Below are 14546 nucleotides of genomic sequence, written 5' to 3' on the forward strand. Positions count from 1 at the left end.
AATACTGCTACACTGTTACTAGTACATAAGCACACTAGTCTTAGTGCACTAGTACACTAGCACCAGCACACTAGTATTAGTACTCATGGGTGAGATGAGATGGTGACCCAATCGGTCAAAAAAGAAAGAAAAAAAAATTGGATTTGGCCAAAAATCGCCAGGCTAACAATTTGGCCCAAACTTATCCCACAAGGGGAGAGTCGTGCGCAGAGCACGGCCACGTAGACGAGAGGAACCTGGGCCCAAGGGCGTGGGCGTGAGGACCAGCCAAAGTTGACTTATTATTATTTATTTATTTATTTGTTCATTTCCGCCACTGGTGCACATTCCCTCGGCCTGAGTGGCCCTCGAACTGTGGCTTTATATATATATTTGGTCTAAAAAATTGACCAAAAATGGTTGCCTCTGGGGCTAGGACTTGCTGGTGTAGTGATTATCGTCTTTATTTATCACGTAGGATGCCCATGTTCGAGCCCCGCTCAAAGATCAAAGATTTTGCTAATACTGCAAGACGTTACTGTCCCCCTGGGTAAAGGCTAAGTGTGTGTGTGTGTGTGTGTGTGTAATTCACCATGGTCTTGGATCACGTGTTGGACTTGTGATCGACAGCTACTACCTTCCCGGGTGAGAGCTCATGTATGACCGATCTATGGGTAATGCTGTGACCTTACAAGCACACACACGCCCAATTCCCCGCCCACAAGTTGGAGTAATGACCCGCACTCAGCGATACTGATATTATTTCAGCCCTGGGCGCGATTCGAGCTCGGACCGCTGGGATAGCATTGTGTGTGTGTATTTGTACATGTGTGTGTATTAGTACATGTGTGTATTTGTACATGTGTGTGTATTTGTACATATGTGTATGTGTATTTGTACATATGTGCGTGTGTTTGTACATTGTGTGTATGTGTGTATTTGTACGTGTGTGTGCCTGCATGTGTGTGTTTGTACATGTGTGTACTGTATGTGATTGACCTTGGTCTTTGGATCACGTGTTGGACTTGTGATCGACATCTGTTTCCCTCCCGGAGGAGAGCTCAGAGCTCGTGTGACTGATCTATGGGTAATCTGTAACCTTACACGCACACACACACACCCAACTCCCCGCCCACGAGAGTTGGAGTAACGACTCGAAGCGTAGCGATATTGAAATTATTTCAGCCCTGGGCAGGATTCGAACCAGGACCGCCGTAGTGACAGTCGGGGACTCTTCGACCGCGCCACCGAGTGTGTGTGTGTGTTTATATATATATATATATATGTGTGTGTGTGTATGTGTAAGTGTATGTGTGTTGTGTATATATGTGTGTGTATGTGTGTGTGTATGTGTGTTGTGTATGTGTGTGTGTGTATGTGTGTTGTGTATGTCTGTAAGTGTATGTGTGTGTATGTGTGTTGTGTGTGTGTGTTGTATATGTATGTGTGTTTATGTGTGTGTGTATGTTTGTGTGTGTGTGTATGTGTCTGTATATATGTGTGTGTATGTGTGTCTGTGTGTGTGTGTGTTTATGTGTTGTGTGCGTTTATGTGTTTGCGTGCGTGTGTGTGTGTGTTTGTGTGTGTCCGTGTGTCTCTATGTGTGTGTGTGTTTATGTGTGTGTATGTTTGTGTGTTTCTGTGTGTGTGCGTGAGAGAGAAAGAGAGAGAGAGAGAGAAAGAGAGAGAATGTATGAATATAATACACTTTCAAAATAACCATATAACATTTGAATTTTCATTCTCCTCCTCATAAACTTCGTGAGCGGGACTGACGGAGTGTGTGTCCCTTTGATGATTCCACGGGAAGTGGGTATTCCTATCGAAAGATAAGAGAGACAAAAATCCCCGTTGGGCCTTCAAGGCCTCTGCGGATATGAAATACTTCTGTTGCGAGGGAGCTCACATCGAATTAAATGGAATCCAAGCGCTCACCCAGAACACACAAACACACGCACGCACATTCGTGGTTGTGTTTAGAATAAAATAAATAAATAGATAAATAAAAAATAAATAAAGAAATAAAAAAATGTGGACAAAAGATTTCGGATTTTTTTGAGGTGTGGTGGGGAGGGAGAGCGATACGAGGAAATGGAAAAAATATATAAAAAGACGATGTGCCTAAAAGAGGAAAGAGAGAGAGAGAAAGAAGAAAAAAAAAAAAAGTTTAATTGATATGGCCCGAAATATGGTTTTCCACGAGCGAAACTTCTGTAGATTACGAATAGATAAATATAATCTGGTAAAGGTACAAATATACACCCACAAACTCGCTAACATCGTTATCAGCGAGAATACGCTAAAGAACGCGTCGCTAAAATGAGTCGATGATGTCATACAGTCATTCCCCAAAGTTCTGAAATCAGTCGATTTAAAAGGTGACTGTACACTAGGCATTTCCCGCTAGCATGCTACTTGCTTTTAACTAATTCGTTTGGATAGAAGCGACTTCGCTTGCGATTTTTTTTTTTTTCCAAATGTCAAATTACTAATCTTGCGTCCTACAGCGAAAAGATGAACGACAAAGGAAGAGAAGTTCAACCTATACTCATGTTTGACACATTGTTGAGATGTTCTTGTGGAAGTCTAGCATATTGTAACCCAAGATGTTTCTACTCAAACGAAGTAGCAAAAGCAAGTAGCATGCTAGCCTAGTGTGCCACCACGTTTACTCTAGTTGTTCTTTGTTCCCTTCTCCTTCAACAAGGTTCGTTTCTTGTGATTGACAACCCTAAGAATGGAATCACCGTCAACGATTGTTGTTGCTGTTTTGGAATGTACTTCACCAGCGCTTCTATCATGGGTTATCTTCAGAGGGTCCGAACACGTGATAGTGGGATCGTTTTTATGGCCTTGTTCACACTAGCGGTTTAAACCGCGCGGAAACCGCGGCGGTACTGCATAGTCAAGGGAAAAATTGCACGGTTGTACCTGGATGCCTCCATCGAATTATGTCGTAACTGAACCGCCGCGGTTGGAACTGCTTGTGTGAACAGGAGCTTATCCTTATGCGGTTTAGTTCGGTTTCGTCTTATCCATTTTTTCCACTACCGATGCAGATATGAAGTGGATGAAAAGATGGATGATCCACGAACAGATTTTATGGACCAGAGAGTGGAGTGTGGTCTACAAAGCCAATATGATTATGTAGGATTCAGGGTGGAAGTGTGGACATTAAGGCAAAACGTTTAGCGGTGAAGGCTAAGGCGATAAGAGGTACGGGAGGGGAAGGGAAGGGAGGGGAGGGGAGGGGAGGGGAGGGGAGGGGGAGGGGAAGGGAGGGGAAGGGAGGGGGTGCTGAGATTTAGGCTGATCTTGCTTCGTTTGTGAACGACGCTGATGCATGACCGAGCAGGATCCTGATATTCGTTAAATGGTGGGAGAGAGACTCTTGTCGAATTATTTTATTCGTGATTTGATTTTTGGAGTGAAGTGGTTATCATTCTATATCCACATGTCTACGTCTTTCGATTTTACCATCATAATCTATTCATTACTTATTTATTCATTCATTTATTTATCTATTTCCAACTACACCCTACTGGCCAAGTATAGATAAAGCGCATGCAAGAATCGCAGAAGTAATATTTCTTGTAATTTTTCTTTTTCTCATACCTAGAAACGCATGCGCAATGATGGCCTGCTTCCTTTCAAGGATGTGTGACTACCCTCACGTTTCGTGGCGCCTCAGTAGCGCGTCCGGCGTCATGCAGCGCACACGCTGTCAACCAGCGGAACTGTCCCGCGAGATTTTCTCTTCTTGAGCATGGTGAATCGCATGCATATGTCAAAGTGGGTGAAAAGAATAATATTCAACGATATCGTCGTGCCGAGAGATATCATTCCAGTCTTGTGGGTATGGAGGCTTCGGGTACTGAACCTATTAGCCGTGAGTACAATGTCGCTGTGTATCACTCCATGGCTTCCTGGGCGGTGGAAGAATGCCTAAGAAAGGTCTTCGTGGGCCTTTGGTTCGTGTACAGCTGCCGCACGAAGGAGAAGACTCTTTTCGAATACTGCACCACTCACCTTCAATGGGAAAAACAGAGTTTGCTCGACCTCTTCACAGCAGAGGAAACGGAATACCTATACGTCGAGGACTTGTCCAGTCGTACAGTCAGCATGACGTTCATGGAGAAGGTACTCTCGAAAGTGTTCACACAGCTGCCGCTTCAGCTAAGGCAGCTTGCAAGGCGGCTTCACTTGGAGATCCACATCGCCTGTCACCTCCAAGAGATGGAGACTTCTGTGATGGAGGAGAAGTGCCGTCTGTTGATCGGCAGGTGTTGCAGAATGCTCATCTTGACGCGAGACCACTGTCGACCTCTTGTCGACGCCATCATCCCGCAATCAGAAATCGAGCGGAAAATCACCCACAACCGTTACCTCCGGGAGGAGAAGATCTACCATGACCAGCGACAAGTGCTGGAGAAGATCAGCAACGACAAGAACACCCTGCAGGAGACGCTGGAAGCTCTAAAGGAGGAGATCCTGGTTCTGGAAATCGAAATTCTGGAGGCTTCTCGGCAGGAGCGGCTGGGGAAGATCAAAGAGAAGAGGGCCGTTGTCAAACTCCAACAAAATCGTAAGAGGTTCATGAGCCTACCTGCAAGTGGCAGCGTGGTCGAATCACCACAACAACCTCGTCGGTTTACCGACTCTGGGTACGAAGAGTCAACAAACAACATCCTACCCCAGTCGGACGAACTCACAGAGAGCGTCATGGACCTCAACAAGTCTATATCTTTCTTGCTGGATGCTTCGACGGACTTTAAATGTGCAAAATTAGTGATCCAGGAAGCGCAGGACACGATCTCCCAGAAGAGGACGAGGCTGGTTGAGGCCAAACAGGAGGAGTTTCAACTTAAGCATCTCGTGTGTAACAAGACGAAGGCTATAACAAAGGCCGATAAAATTAGCAGCGCGCTTCTCAAAGAAAAGAAGAGATGCCACGCGGAGGCAGAGTTTCAGTGCAAGAAGGAAACGACCTTGAAAGGTTTCACCCAAAACCTGAATGACAAAAGCGCAAAAATCACAGATTTCATTCAGAGTAATTTCCAGAAAATCAAGATGGGGATGATCTCCCATGAACAGCTGACTGAAGCGCTCCAAGTCCTAAGGACGACCAGCACTAGTTCGATAGGCTCCTTGGTGGTGTCTGCCAAGGAAGAGCTGTCCGCTTCCTACATAAACACAGGGGCAGTTGACGCCTGCAGCTATATCGTCTGCGGTACTACGGCAATCTGCAACCCAATTCGTTCACTAATCTCATTAAAGGCCGGAGACAAGCCTGTGCCACTGGAAGACATCCTTACTTTGCACGAGAACTCCCCTTACGTGGTTCTCGTGAGAGGACCAGGAGGAACGGGCAAGACTTGCCTAGGAAGGTTTCTTCTCAAGAGCTGGACTTCAGAAACGAATGACGTGGCGGGGTTGTTGGACACGAGTCTTGTTTTACACATAGACATCGACAATATGGCCACAGACTCCTTGGACGATCACCTAAAGACTGTTGTACTTCCGACTACGATGAAAGAAGAGGAGATGGCGTTACCACTGACCGAGTCAGTGGAAACTCTATTTATCCTCGACGTGGGAAGAAACATTAGTAGGGCTCTGCTTGTCTTGGACGATGTTCTTCAGCATCTGTGGATGAATAAAATCATAATTACAATAAGAATGATGGCCGAAGAAGAAGTTACTAAAGTCTTACGCAGTAGAGAAATTGATTACAACATTGTCGACCTTTGCCCGCTTGACAGGAAGTCGCTAACGTCATTCATAAAGGTGATGAGCCAGAATCTGGACGAAGAGACGGCAACGGTGGTCAGGACAAACGCCAAGACTTTCTTCCTTAAAGACGTCGGGGCAACCCTGATGTATCCGCTTCCCATAGCATTCCTCATCTTCACTTTCCTAAAATTTCCAGAATCGTGGCGACAAGTGTCGTCGCTAACGGACCTCATACTCCACGTTTTCAACCTCTGTTGCATAAAGCTGAAGGCGCACAAGTCAAACTCCAAGAGGTCCTTCAAGACGAAAGAAAAGATGGTGAATTTCCTTCTCCAAAGTGCTTGGCAAGTAGCGACTGAAAAGACTCCGTCAAATACATTCTTGCACGACGAAAATATAACGTATTTATTTGAAGCCATGAAACCCTTCTTCCTTTTGAGTGAAAATACAGAAAACCATAATGTTAGCTTCATTCATCCATTAGTTTCGGAGGTCCTGGCAGGTTTTTATCTGGGTAACATAGTTCAGCAGTATAAATGGACTCTTGCTGACAAATTAAAAAGAGTCAGTAGATGTCTTCCAGAAAGCGTACACAACATGGTTGCCGCGAAGTCGGACTGGTGTCATCACGTCCTGCTCCACATGAGTGGCTTCCTGGAACTCAACAAGTCCCTGACCAAGGAACGTGCTATAGACATCGTCCTATTGCTGAACAGCACAGTCGGCGTCAGCGCAAGAGACTACAAGTCATGGCTGTCAGTCCTGAATCACTCCAACCTCAACCCTGACGCCGTCCAGGCTGTCGCCAAGTTCTTGTGTCTGCAGCGCATGTGGTCTTTTGAGTCTCTCGAATTTGAAACCCACCGTTCACTCGAGTCGCTCTTGAGGTACGGGGCCTTCCAACCCAGCATGGTCGTCTTTCGTGGGGAGGATGACAACGGCATGAAAGGGATCGCCCGGGCTTTGACAAACTTTGGGGCGACGATCCGTGTGCACGTGGAGCTCGAAGACCAGTACTACTCCTGGGAAGGTTCTGCGACGTGCGACGGTCTCCTTGAAGTGCTCCAATCGGCCCGGTCCCTGAGAGTGCTGTGGGGACACTTGGGCCCGAAGGGGGCGATGCTCCTACGCCTCTTTTCGCACTTGACCGAGGTGAACATTCGAATTTCGAGCCTGGAGGCCCTGCTGAACCTCGCCAGTAGTCTCAAGAAGGGCCTGTGTCACCATCTTAAGTATCTTTACCTGCGCCATGACTGTGATCCTGGGTGGGTTGACGAGTGTTCTCTGCCGTCGTTCCCTGCCCTACAGCCACGTGGGTCCTTATTCTGGTTTCATTTTCGAAGTATCAGTGACCCCACAGTCCCATGGGTAGTAAAGGCATGCAGGCGGATGTGCACAGAATGTTCTCAAGTAATCTTTGAAGAGAGTAATTTGAGCAAAAATGCACAAAGTTATTTGAAAGGCGAACTTGCATCTGGTTTGAGGGAAATTATAATACAATCCAGCTGATTTGCCATGTAGTACGGGAAGTTCTTGTGTGACAATCAAATACTGTGATATCAAATGTGCCTATGCTACGCAAAGAGAACCAAGTAATATGAATGTACAAGGAAATAAGTACACATACAAAACAAGAATTGTACTGTACACTGTGTAAAAATCAAACCAGTTTATCGAAAAACTTTGTCTTTGTCAACACTCCTTCAGCATACCACTGTGAGTATTCAGTTTCTTGATATTTTACTCCAATATCTATGAAAAATATGAGTACTTATTAGACGATATTAATATTTCATGCAATATCTATATTACACAATAAGGTAATTAAAAATCCTACAAATATGGTGATATGAATATACATTGACGTCAGCATTTATCTAACAGTATATCTACTGAAGCCCCCCTCCCTTTAACATCCCATCGTCAGAGAACTATTTGCTCGATTTTTTTTTAACCTACCCTCCTTTTAATATATATCGAACGTATTTCGGATTTAATTGACACTGTCCAAAGGCAGAACTGGACCTGTAAGTATTCATATGACAGCGTCATGGCGGTGTTGGAGCGCAATTGGTTTCAGTTAGAGCATCGTACGATGGCGTCACGATGGTAATGAATGCTGATTGGTCGAGGTGATCTCGTACGATGCTGTAGCGCAATGCTGGGAAAGAGGAATGGAGAAACTTGAAGTGGCAGTTTTATTTTTTGCCATATTTGTATTCTACTTTTCAGGAAGAGCCTTGTATATGTGTGTGTATATATTTTTTGCCATTGCAATCTAATTCATTGACCATTTCCTCAATATACCTTTGCAAATAGCTTCAAATGGCTTCTAAATTTTTTCACATTTCAGATTCCCCAGCTGATTCGGGTCGCTTCGCTCGCTACCCACTGGTCAAAGGTTCTGCCATGCTAAATTCATGGTTTTAGTACTCACTTGGTTCCATGCATTATCAATAAGATTAACACAACTCAGGATATTGAAATGGTCTTTCCAAAATTCTCTCAAAGTTTACTGAGTGTTATTAGTAAATTGGAAACACGAAATACGGCTTTAGCATAATGTTTCTCAAAGTTAGCTATGACCTGTTGATCCATAGGTTGGATTTGGGGTGTTGTGTTAGTGTCAGGAATTTGACCTTAATAAAATCAGACTCGGCAACTAAGTCATCCTCCAAACCTGGAGAGTGAGCAGGAGCATTATCCAACACGAGAAGGCATTTTAGTGGCAATTTTTTTCTTCTTGCAAGTATTTTCTAACACTTCGGGCAAAAACCTCATGAATCCATTCTGTAAAAAATTGTCTTGTCACCAAAGCCTTTGTATTAGCTTGCCATATTACAGGCAATTTACTTTTCATAACATTATTTCTTTTGAAAAGTCTTGGATTATCAGAATGATACACTAGCAATGGTTTGACCTTGAAATCACCACTTGCACAAAAGAGTGAATCTGTCTTTCATTGGTAATTTTTTCCAGAATAATCCGGTTTCATCATCATTAAATACCTGTTGGGGGAGAAAACTTTCTTTATAACGTCACCAAATTCAACCACAATTTTTTCCGCCATTTCCTGGTTTGAACTCGCCACCTCACCATACCTAACTACACTGAATTTCACTTCTCTTCTTAAATTTTTCAAACTCTCCTTGACTTGCTTTAAATACAAAATCACTTGTACCAGGGCTTTTCTTTACTAGATCATTGTAAATTGCTAATGCTTTCTCACATATAAATGCTTCAGAGATACTATCACCTGAAACTGTTTCTCATTTATATAAACAAGCAACAACTTTTCCACTTCCTCAAGTATTTGTGGTCTTTGTTTACTAATGACGGTCACTCCTTTTGCAACATCAGCCAACTTTATCACTTCTTTATTCTTGAGAATAGAGTAAATTGTAAACTTTGCCATACCATGCTGCACAGCAAGATCAGATACACAAATGCCATTTTCATGTTTTGCGATCATTTCTTTCTTCACTTCAATTGTTTTTCTCACAACTTTTCTTCTTCCTTGACCAGTATCACTTTTTGCTTTCTTTGGAGCCATGACTGAAGGCTAATGTAGGAAAAATAAATGCTGAATGCAATAAAATTGATAACAAAGGCACAGCGCAACTATTCAGCTCTGCGGTCAATAGAGAACTGTTTACGTTTCATCAGTGCCCACATGTCAGTGTTGTTCAAGAACCAAAATATTGTTAAAAAAACAGAGGTATTTCCAGCTCAAATTTTTCATTCAAAAAACAGATTTGTTTGAGTTCAGAGACGTTTGAGAACAAAGGTTTGACTGTATATATATATATATATATATATATATATATATATGAAGAGAGAAGATATGATAGGGGTGAGTGGAAAATGGTTGTGTATGGATGATGCTGTGATGCCCCTTGGAAGGGAGTTGGTGGGGGATGGTGGTGGTGGGGGTTGAGGGAGTACATGTGAATAATATTTTGACGCAGCCCGAAGGGATTTCTCCATCTCCTCTTTTTCTGCATGAGGGGACGAAGAGGGTGGGTCGCCAATTAAATGAAGCGGCCTTGCTGTGGATGTGCTGTGTCTTGCTGCATTGCTTCTGACCCAGGGTAGAGGGTGAGATGCAGGAGGAGTCAAGAAAAAAGGGAGGGGTGGTGAATGGGAGTGGAGTATGTGAGTATGAAATGGGTGGGAGTGGATTTATGCTTTCAACTTTGGCTACCTCCCTTGTAAAGAGGTAAAAGCCCTTAGTATATGTATGTATGTATATATATATATATATAGATGCATTTCCTTACTGCATTCTCATTTTCAGGCACCTACTCTGCTATGCTGCTCAATGAGTCAAACATCCTTTTAATTCAAGCCGTAGGAAGGAAAAGACGTCTAATGGATGTGACAAGCATACAAGCCATTACTCTACAAATTCTTGGAAGGACAAGTATAAACAAATGTCATAGTGATGTCCTGGAATGTATTTAGGAAGTTTTGAGTTTCAAACAACTATCAAAATTTTAAATACATTCCCTTGTTACTCATCTAAAATAACATTCTATATGTGATTGCAATTATTCATTTACATCAGTGTCCATTCACGTATTACTTGTATTTGATATACAGTATCATTTACCTCATAGTACTGTACATGACTTTCATTTTCACATAGTTTTCAATATATGAAGTTTTGAGTAAAAAAAGCAATATGACAGTTAATAAAGTATTTATGAATAAATAATTTCTTATTTCAGACTATAGTATTATTCCCCCATAAAATTTGAGACTGAATGAACTTACCATCCTTTAATAGTATTAGTAAAATTGCCTGTTTCCCATAGGAAAGTGGTCGGAAACCTGGGGGTCTTTCAGGCCACTTGTGTGGCTCCAGAAGCTTCTTACAAAATTATTATTCCATCAAAACAAAGTTGTAATACACTATAAATTTGTAAACCATTCCAGGCAAAATTATATATATATATATGTATATATATATATATATATTTATATATATATATATATATATATATATATATATATATATATATATATATACACACACACACATATATACTTAACTTCAGAAAGAGGTCCTGGAGCCGCAGCGTCTATGTCGTGGGACCACCCCCAACCCCAAGAGTTGGGGGCCAAACGGCGGCAACCAGCCCTGGCCACCGGCTCTACTTGTAACTAAGGACTGCTCGGACAGACAGTCTAGGGAACGACAACAACAACAACAACAACTTCAGAAAGATCTGTAGCCATCAATTATCATAATCTGTAGAAATGTCTTTCCTAATCTGAACTTATATTTTTGTACTGCAGATCCAAGAGCACAAAAACTTTATTACATGCATACATATACCAACAGCTTCCTCCCCCTTACAAGGGAGGTAGCCAAAGTCAAAGGCATGAATCCACTCCCACCCATTCCATCCCCACATACTCCACTCCCATTCACCACCCCTTCCTCCCTCTTTTTTTGGCTCTTCCTGTGTGACAAGTTATCCCTGCATATCACCCACTGCCCTGAATCAGAAGCAATGTAATAAGACACAGCACATCCACAAGAAGGCTATTTTTACTAGATTAGAAAAAAAAAAAAAAAAAAAAAAAAAAAAAGGCTCCTCTAGCTACAAGAGTTGATGACCACTGGCTTAGGGCCAATGATAAGTACAAGTAAGTGGTGGTCCCGCAAAACAGATGTTAGATAACATCATCTCCCTGCCACTTGTCTTCAAAACTTGTCATTACCCTCACCAAGAAAGTGACACTTAGTCTAGGCTAAGGCCTCTACAAGTTCAACTCTATTTCCTCCACCTTTTTCTACATAAGGACAGATGATAACCGACATCTGTTTCCCTCCTCATATCAATATCAGCTGGTGACATAATAGCAAAAATCCCACAGTAACACAAAAAGAGACCAAATACCAATGTTTCTTCTCATAGAGATCTACAGTAGGGTCCATAGGTCATTTCCAGTTACTGTGGGGCTGTTTTCCATTTACTGAAAGTCAAAGCAACATATTATTATTATTATTATTATCATTAACTTTGGGTGAGAGTGGTTTGTATGCCTTTGTTTTTTGGCTACCTCTCTTGTAAAGGGGAAAAACCTTTAGTATATGTATGTATTATTGCTTTGCTGATGAATTAGTATTCTCTTGAAATTCCTTTCAAGTAATTCTATCCCTTACACCACAAAATGTAAACAAAAATTCTTCTCCTTATAACTCTCAAACCCCTTATCAGAAAGGCATAAATGAGGTACCAGTAGAAGCTACATACCTTCAGCTAACGTTTGATGTAGTCTTCATGATCACATGAGCTTCACAGAAACCACCAGTAATTTCTGAAGTTGGGTCATTTTCCTGGATTTATTCTTGGAAAGTACCACACATTCATTTTTTTAAATTTCCTTACTGAAGTACTTCTTTAATCTGGTTAAGCAGATATAGGCCATTTTCCATAAAAGTGGATGTAATTTCTAGCATTTTGCACTCCTTTCTTTCCAACCATGAAATAAAATCAGCCTCTTTCCAACCTGTAATTATGACACATTCATTTTTGTCTACCACATCCCAAATAAGTGATTTCCTTTGTAGAAATTTCTTTATACCTGATACAAAATTCAACAAACATATTTTGAATTCGGTATAAAAACCGCAGTATGGCCTACCTAACATAGTTCATGGGAAAAAAAAATGTTGACCACTGTTATGGAAGGTTACTGGTCTAAATGTAATATAGAGGAAAAGTTCTTTACCTAATTGTAGTATACATGAAAAGAGCAACACTCATTAGGTCCTGTCTTCTACTCTCCAATTTTTTTCATACATAGCCTCCTCAAATTCATGTACAATTCCTACTTAATCTATATCCTTGATTTCCAATTATCATATTTAGATTTCAATTCATGCATTGTTCGTGCTTGGGCTATAGCACCTTCTAAGTTATTCCAAGTATTTATGCATCTACAGTACTACCTCTCATTAACTGACTAAAAGGGGGGTAATGGTGTCTGTTGATGTGAATAATCCGTTAATTTGGAGTGGTTTTTGGGTGGCATTGTGATTGCATGCACTAAACAGCACCAAAAACACTGAAAACACAGTGAAAACACCGCAAACACAGCTAATTAACTTCCATTAATGAGAGGTCTCACTGTATATGGAAAACTATTTCTTCACATCCTTTAGATATGTGGTCTTTCTTAATTTGTTCCCATGACCTCTTGTACACCCCTTCAATATTGATGATTTCTTCTGTCAATACAATCTATCCCCTGTAATGACCTAAATATTGTTATCATACCACCTCTTTCTCTTTGATCTTTCAAAGTTGGTCGTTAGGTTTATCTGCCTGACTGGGGACCAGTTTGGTTGCAGCCCTTTGTATTCTCTCAATCTTGCTTATATCCTTCATTCTCTGTGGGGACCATATTACTGACACATATCCCCGTCTTTGACGGATCAGAGTTTTGATTAGTTTTTCCCCATCTCTTCATCCATTGGAAGCTCGCTGGCTGAGTGGGTTAGGGCGTTGTTACTTGCGGCGAAGGTCAAGGGGATGGCGGTTCGAATCCTGCCACCAGCTAAGTTGAACCAAGGACATGGTTCATTAAATTCCATGCTACAAAGCCCTCTGTGAGGGGCACCCACCTAGCCTTCCGATGGGGAAGAGTTTGTGATGTTAAATCATATCATATCATCTTCATCCATATAGTGAAAAGCCAATTTAATCTTCTGCATCAGTCCACATGTGTCTCCCACAATCCTACTGATATGTCTGTCAGGTGACAGTTTGTCTTTTATCACCACTCCCAAGTCTTTCTCCTCTTTTGATTTTGTAATGGGTTCACTTTCTGAGAAATAGTTTAAGGATAGTCTTTGTAGGTACTGGCCATTTCCAGTACTTTGCAATTTTGGTACTGAACTTCATTTCCCATTCTTGTCTCCAAGCAAAAATAATGTCTAGATTTTTTTGCAATATTCTATGTTCCTCCTCATTTTCCACTCTTCTTATGATATTTGTGTCATCTGCAAACATGTTGGCATAGCTTATTGTACTTTCGATCATGTCACTGACATAGACAAGAAACATTATTGGTGGAAGCAATGAATCTTGTGGAACCCAACTCGCTACTGTTCTCCAACTTGACATCGTATCCTTTACTAATGTCCTCATGCATCTTCCTTTCAAAAATTCTTTCATCCATTTGAGTACAGGAATACCTCACTATACAACTGAGTTGTGTTTCCAGCTGACTGGTCGCAATGCGAAAATTTGTATATCAAGGTGGGTTTTACATGTAAACAGGGGGGTTGTGTTCATGGGCCCTGTCAACCCCCTCCTCAATTTTTGCCTCGTGGGGCTTTCACATACAACACCCAACATTTGTTTTACCTACTTTATAGCACTAGGTCATATAGTGAGGTATTCCTGTAATCTGCCCCTTAGTCCTCCAACATGCTCCACTTTCCACATAAGTCAACTGTGAGGTATTTTATTAGTCAATTCATGCTTATGGAATCCTGTTTCTATCTCCATCAATCAAACTTCACTTTAGATTCATTCATATTTCTGGATTGGACTATTTATTTTTCTTGATGGATCTAAACATAAAATGTAATTCTTGATATCCTTGGTGCTATCCTTTCCACCTATTCCCCATGACATGTTACTTTCCAATCCCAGACTAAGAGATCTTCTCTGCCATTTTTCCACTCCTTATACTGATCTGAACAAAGGAAGAAATATTAACTCTCTCTTTTCTTCTAATTATGGTAGTTCCAGTTATCTTGATCTTCTTTACATTGTCTGCTTGGCTGAGGACTAATCTGGTGTTGCTGTTCT

At 41.6% G+C, this 14546-nt stretch overlaps 1 protein-coding gene across 1 annotated transcript; it reads left to right on the top strand.

The window, feature by feature from the left end:
• Positions 1–3683: 3683 nt before the first annotated feature.
• On the top strand, positions 3684–10441 carry LOC143034989 (uncharacterized). The gene is made up of 2 exons (XM_076201369.1): positions 3684–7428; positions 10010–10441. The coding sequence occupies exon 1, from the start codon at positions 3838–3840 to the stop codon at positions 7219–7221; it is 3384 nt and encodes a 1127-aa protein (XP_076057484.1). The 5' UTR covers positions 3684–3837; the 3' UTR covers positions 7222–7428; positions 10010–10441.
• The last annotated feature ends 4105 nt before the right edge of the window (positions 10442–14546 follow it).

The sequence above is a fragment of the Oratosquilla oratoria genome, chromosome 18, assembly GCF_046742065.1.
Source record: "Oratosquilla oratoria isolate Oo_2021 chromosome 18, ASM4674206v1, whole genome shotgun sequence".
Taxonomy (NCBI): domain Eukaryota; kingdom Metazoa; phylum Arthropoda; class Malacostraca; order Stomatopoda; family Squillidae; genus Oratosquilla; species Oratosquilla oratoria.

Excerpts from the sequence above, each read along its gene's own strand:
- LOC143034989 (XM_076201369.1), top strand. The coding sequence starts at position 3,838 with ATGGAGGCTTCGGGTACTGAACCTATTAGCCGTGAGTACAATGTCGCT.